At 39.5% G+C, this 6,336-nt stretch overlaps 1 protein-coding gene across 2 annotated transcripts; it reads right to left on the bottom strand.

The window, feature by feature from the left end:
* Positions 1-503: 503 nt before the first annotated feature.
* LOC106155240 (uncharacterized) lies at positions 504-6,040 on the bottom strand. 2 transcript variants are annotated; one of them, XM_013529972.2, is made up of 9 exons: positions 5,871-6,040; positions 5,435-5,492; positions 4,945-5,121; positions 4,671-4,747; positions 4,257-4,440; positions 2,727-3,935; positions 2,299-2,461; positions 1,706-1,893; positions 504-1,254 (listed from the first exon to the last, which is right to left on the bottom strand). In XM_013529972.2, the coding sequence occupies exons 3-9, from the start codon at positions 5,081-5,083 to the stop codon at positions 1,070-1,072; spliced, it is 2,145 nt and encodes a 714-aa protein (XP_013385426.2). In that variant the 5' UTR covers positions 5,084-5,121; positions 5,435-5,492; positions 5,871-6,040; the 3' UTR covers positions 504-1,069. The 2 variants fall into 2 exon arrangements, with proteins under 2 accessions (XP_013385426.2, XP_013385425.2); XM_013529971.2 differs by having other exon boundaries at positions 5,720-5,890.
* Positions 6,041-6,336: the final 296 nt, after the last annotated feature.

Below are 6,336 nucleotides of genomic sequence, written 5' to 3'. Positions count from 1 at the left end.
TTCTAACGAAATGACTGAAACCGTATGTTGCATCGTGCCTTATTTTCGAGTATTCATTTGCCAAACTGTGTGACTTGGGATAAAATGGACATCCGAACTGTTAAATTTAGAAAAAAAAGCTTTCACAAGATTAATGTACGGAATGGCCTAGTTAACTATACAGGGGACCTTATCCTTCAGATAAACTTTCTCAATATTTTACGGATTGTTTGTCCAGTGAAACAGACGACAATGGCGACATACACTGAAAAATCAGGATGTTCATTCCTTAGAGTAACAGAATAGCTGAATTTAACGTGTGGAACATTTCGAGAAACTGATAAATATAAATAACTCTAGATCTGATCCTGGAACTTACAATTAGCTACTGACCGACGCTGCGGTCTCAACCTAAAACCTTTCACTAGGTAAATGACTACACCTATAAAAACATCCCCTCAATTTGTACTAAAGTAACAAAGATTTGATTTTTAAATTTCATCATTAATACAACACTGTCGATGTGTAGAATACGAACCAACGCATTTATTACTTCTTCGTGTGAAGTTGTTGAGGACCAGTCAGGGTACATTCTGAAGACAATTAATGTCCATAAACATTGTCCATAAACATTGTATGACACTATCATAACAACCAGTTTTAATTTAAGTGTTTTCTGAGTCTAACTTTGGCAAAACGCGGTATATAAAGTTAGAAGTATTTTTTTTTCAAAGGACAAGACAGAAGACAATGTTTGTTTTATGAAAAAGTACATTTAACTTCAAATAACTTAACCTTGAAAAAATGCATATACACACCAATCCATTTAAAGTACTGATACCATTATAAATGATTTAATATCATTTTCAGAGGACATGTTTTAAATATAATGAGACAATTAACAATCCCGATACATTATTAAGAGCTACTGATTTGACGTGAGAATTAAATAGCATTCAAAGAAACACGTTTATTTTAAAAATTAGCGATGCTAATACAAGTGTTTTCTTTGATAAAAGGTTTCTATATTTCTTAGCTTACACAACTATAATTATGAACGACAAGAATAACAGGAATGAAAATATTCCAATCATCCATCAAGAAAGGTTACATCCATGGCGTCGTAGTAGTCTTGTGCCGAGGACTCAAAGTTGGAACACGTGGTGAATCCTCTGGGTTTATGAAGCTGCCTCTGCTCTCTGGCAGCCTCGTTCATCACGAACGCCATCCCTCCTGTTGCGTGCATTTCTATGTGACAATGGACCAACCACCAACCTAAAGTGCACAGAGAATATTTCAGGCTTAATAACGCTATACAACTGTACTATCTACCCTGTGATAAATGGTTTGTGGCCTTTCTGTTCAGACATGGGCTGATATGTATCATAATTATGATCATTTTTACCAATAACACAATATATTGTGATAGGACAGTAATATCAATGAATTGGAATAATGTTAAAATATGACTGATTCGGTACAGTAAAGATAGGCCTCGTTTAAAAATAAATAAATTGTAAAAGGATTGTTTTATAAAGTTGTTAGCAGATGGGTATTATTCCAAATTCTGATACACGGAAATCCGATAGAAGCTTGGCGACATCGTTCACAAACGATAATAGTTAAGATCTGTTGGGTCCTACAGTTTAGTTAGCTAACGTCGAATGTGCATTCCAGGTGGAAACACTTGGTAAAAAGAAACTGTTTCATTAAAAAAACTACCCACCCGGATTATTGGCCATTATCCTAACCACTGTGTACCCCCCTGCTGGCACGATAATGGTGTCTTTCTGCAGAGGACGAGCCAGTTCCAGTCCCTGAATTCTGTTCGGGTCTTGGTTCCAACGGCTTTCCACGAACCGTGGGTTGTTACACAGAACCACGCCCCCCGTGGAAGTGGTCAGGTGTCTATTGCTGGAGAGCAAAAAAAATGTTGAATTAAATAAGGATAAACCCAATTTTTTGTCATGCTGCTTGACTTTGGATTGTGATGGATTAACTTGGAGGACACTAAAGGGAAAATTTATTTAACTTTTCAGCCTCTAAAATCTTGAATAAGACATAACGCCCTGGCATAGCCTTTCATCCTATAAACCAGTTTTACAATTTGAGCAAACTGTTTGAAATGAGTTATTTAGTGCACTGGTATCAACAGACTCTAGAGAAACAAAAAAATGCCAAATACGCCATCAGGGCATATCAATGCAAATGCACGTAGCACCATGATAATATAAAATTCAACTTCAGTTGATGGCAATTGCGTTCTGACTTGGCTTCAGTTAATTGGAAAATCATCTACATGTCCACTCTTGAACATACCTGTCGTCAATAGTGGTACAGCACTGCGACTCATCATCCGGGCAAGGGCAGCAGATGTCCGGATGTATCTTGTTAAAGTGACCGTCCGGGGACTGTTCTGGATAGGCCACCTTCAACACGTAGAAACTGTGGCCATGCATGTGAACGGGGTGCGGGGCGCCAGCTGGAATGAGGGGTTATATTTTCCATCAAAATTTTAGAAATCTGAACGCGAATCGGCATTCTTTGGAGGATAGTTTGTTAATAAATTCGTTGTGTCTAAATACCCTTGAGAAACATTCTGAAAATCATAAAATAAGAAAGGGCTCAACATGTAACACTTTCACAAAACAATGGACACAGGCAGATTTTTCACAATAGGGCATATACATGTACATGAGAGATTAAGATATTCATATAGAAGTGAAACCTGCTCTACTTCTACTTACTGTTGGCTCCACCTGCCCCAACGTTGGTAAAAACAAACTGGTAAGGCCTGTTGTAGTTCAGATTGACAGTGCCGGTACATTTACATCCTCCCAAGTTATCTGAGTCTCGGCAGGTGCCTGGACACTCTGTTATGGACCCGGGAAGGAGGTCCGGCTGAGAGAGAGGAGGGGAGGTCGGTTCCCGGAATGATATCCCGTTCACACCTGGTCCTCCTGTCTGGAAGGCAAAGTTCATCCAGAGGTTTTCGGACCTCTCAATGCGTGATTCTCGTACACCAGGTACCTGGACAGCACCCATTCTGTTCCTGAACTCCCCCGGGTTGATACACCTGGCATTGTAACTGGAAGGGAGGATGTTGTAATTGCAGTTGATGATTACACACTTTCTGTTGGGGTTCTGAACGCAAGGGCGAGAGACTTCGGAGACGTCTTCGGGATAGATGTAAGGGCTTGTCTCGTCTCCGTAAATCAGCAGCGCCTTGCCTTCCTGGAGGGAGTAGTTGCCGGTGTCGTATCCGGGATTACTGATGTGAGGAGCAGCCCTGATCCAGTATGCTTGTCGGTTAAGTGGATTGTCAGCAAGGATGACAACATCGTATCTCTCACCGGGGTTAACGATCAGACTTTCCACGTTGCGTATCGGCATCATGTCGAACCCGTCGGATGCGATGACGGTCATTAGATGAGCATCGACGGAGAACCTTAGAGCAAACTGCAGCTGAGCACCAATGATACGGAACCTATATTTCTGAGGTCTAATGCCTTTTTGCGGTTGGTCAACGTAGAACCGTTCATAAGGAACCTTGTTGTTCTCCTCTGGAGCGTCTTGGTGCCACAGTGGATTTTCGAAGCGCCCTCTGCCGTTGATTAAAGCCGACACGTAAGGTATCCCAGCAACGGCGACGCCATCGGGTCCAAAACTGAGGCTGAAACGATCCTCTTTTGTGGGAAACGCAGGATTGTTGGGCCAGAACCAACTGCCGCCATTTTGTTGAAGCCAAACGTCCGACGTCTGCTCGTGCTGCCAGTCCAGGAGAGTGACCACGTGCTTGTCATGTGGAGGTGGGCCTCTGAGAGTGGCTGCAAATCCGAGGTTTGGTCGGTGGTTGTATTCTACGGCATTAGGCTCGTTATCTTCGTGAATAATGAGAGCTCCTAGTCCGCCATCTGAGCGTTTTCCGGCTGTATGGGCGTGATACCAGAAGGTTCCTTGGCAAATACAATCAAAATGGTAATTTAATTAGGCGATAATTTAGATGCTTTACATGTAGATAATGCATTGGCCGTGTTCATACTTTTTTACAGAAAACTTTTGATTTGACCCTAATGCAGTTCGTCTGAACTGGCCAAAGTGGTGTTATAAAATCTGTTCTTATGTATAACACCCCAACCAGTTGACATCGATTATTTCTAACAAAATCAATGATAGATATTTTGAAAAAAAATTTAAATGATATTTCACATACACTAAACACTGATTTAGCAGTTGCCAAATATTCTATGTCCTCAACCTATGGAAGTCTTTCTTACCAGCAGGATCCGCCTTAAATCTGTAGGTGAAGGTTTGTCCTTTCTCAATAGGACACTGTGTGATCATAGGGACGCCGTCCATGAACGGGGTCAGGTACTGGAACTGACCATGCCAGTGGATAGTCAGTGGACTGTCGTACAGGTGGTTGGTCACGTGAATGACCATTTGGGCTCCAACTTTACCCTATGGAAAAGATGGAGAATGAGTTATAAATAAATAAATAAATAAATAAATAAATGCAGAGGTAGGGACTGATATCATTTTCTAGTTTTGGTCTTCGAACCTATCCTAACAGTTTGTATAATTCTGCGCATTTTGATTGTAGGTGTCGTTTTTTAATTCAATTCATTAGTAATTACTTTCATTTTGAACATATGTGTACGCACAGCGTGTTTTAAAATAGCTGTACTTACTCTTAAAATTGGACCGACTAGAGAACCATTTACTGTAACTATTCTGCGGAATATACCATCGCCAGTGTTGATGCTTTCTGAAATAGAAATAGGGTATCTTTATAAAAACAAAAACAAATGGTTTTGATTGTATTGGAACTACACTGCACGGTGTCTAATCTAGCTGTCTTTTTGGAAGGATCGTTTGATGCACCCTCAAAGCACCTTTAGGGTATAGTTTTTTAAACACAAATTGCAGTAAACTACTCCATTAACAATTAAAATAAATACTCACCAAAAGGGATGGAGGCAACCGAATCATTTCCCCCGCAGTTTCCGCCCTCCGTCAGTTTACAGGCCACGCAGCCATTTTCCAACCGGGAGCCATCGGGTTTGGTGCAGTCGGCTACCACCCGGTCGTTTTCATATGTCATCGTGTAGGCATCAGCGATTTCTAAATGGTACTCGCATACTGAAAATCATCAAATTAAGACAAAATTAAGAATTGAAATGTTGGAACTATTCTTGAAATAAAATGATAATAATTTTCCTAGAGGTATGGATTTCGCTAAAATGGATTTTTTTCATACATTTCAGCCAGCGCCAATTTCTACAACATCTGTCTCTGGGTGAGATAAAAGTGTAAAATAAAAAATGTTATCATTTAATGCAGTTATCAAAAGTTAAGTATAAAGGCAAAATTAAATAATTAAGTATGTCTAATACAAAGCGTTTTAAGAAAATTTCTTATTTCTAACATGTTGATCTTCAAAATTCCAACTTACCCAAATGTCCGTCTATATTATTACAGCCTTCAAAATTTGCAAAACATTGCCTGGGAATCTGAAATATGAAATATATGTTAAAAAGAGTAAAAATTGTTGTATTTAATTAGTGACATGTGAAGATTTTGTGGACGTAAAATGTTTATTTGAATTTGACTGTTGGCCTCGCATTGTCAATGCCTACTATCTTGTTAAATAAACAACCGATATAACACATTACTATGGAAATTAATATTGATTAAAAGGGTTTTACGACGGCCAACAAAGGCTACTTAAACTACTCACCGAGATAACTAAGAGCAACGCTGGAACAAACCCACAATATTTCAGCATTGTCGCACTTAAAAGTACAAAACTAAAAAAAAGAAAAAAAGTTCAATCAAATCTTAAAAGTATTGTAATATATGTTGGTTGAAAGTCTGTCAAGGCCTCTTACCTGCTCAGCTTTTATACACCCCCTGCATTTTATCAAAATATCTCAATGTGTCAAAGGGACGGCTTTCTACGGCAATTTTGCGAAATAATCTTCCGGCATATCTGTCTCCAGCCTTTTGTTCGTCGATGTGATGTATTGTTAGTAATACTGAGACTTGAGACTTAATGTCTGTCCTCAAACTGACCTTAAAGCGAGTGGTCATTTTTAGACCAAGTGTGCCTTTAAGATGCGATATTCGCACTGATAAACCGCTTATCTACTCTTGTTATCATTTATCTATGTATACCGCCGCACAATTTCCGCACGATGACTTAACAATGGGCCTTATCTTTTGTGCGTGCATTTGTCCTAACTCGTAGGTTAATTAAAACGTCTTGGTAATAGTTTTAATAACATACACCACATGTGGAGTTCCCGTAGGCCTCAGAAACCGGATACAGAAATAAATAAATATATAATACAACAA

This window comes from Lingula anatina, chromosome 6 (genome assembly GCF_051362555.1).
Source record: "Lingula anatina isolate TDL-2025a chromosome 6, LinAna3.0, whole genome shotgun sequence".
NCBI classification, from domain to species: Eukaryota; Metazoa; Brachiopoda; class Lingulata; order Lingulida; family Lingulidae; genus Lingula; species Lingula anatina.
Note: the sequence above shows the minus strand (reverse complement) of the source record. Positions and strands in the feature narration are given on the sequence as shown.

Bases quoted from the DNA above. Each gene is read 5' to 3' on its own strand.
- LOC106155240 (XM_013529971.2), bottom strand. From the start codon at position 5,767: ATGCTGAAATATTGTGGGTTTGTTCCAGCGTTGCTCTTAGTTATCTCG. The intron at 5,493-5,719 runs GTGAGTAGTTTA...TTCATATTTCAG, and splicing joins CGTTGCTCTTAGTTATCTCG to ATTCCCAGGCAATGTTTTGC. The intron at 1,255-1,705 runs GTGGGTAGTTTT...TGTGCACTTTAG, and splicing joins GATAATGGCCAATAATCCGG to GTTGGTGGTTGGTCCATTGT.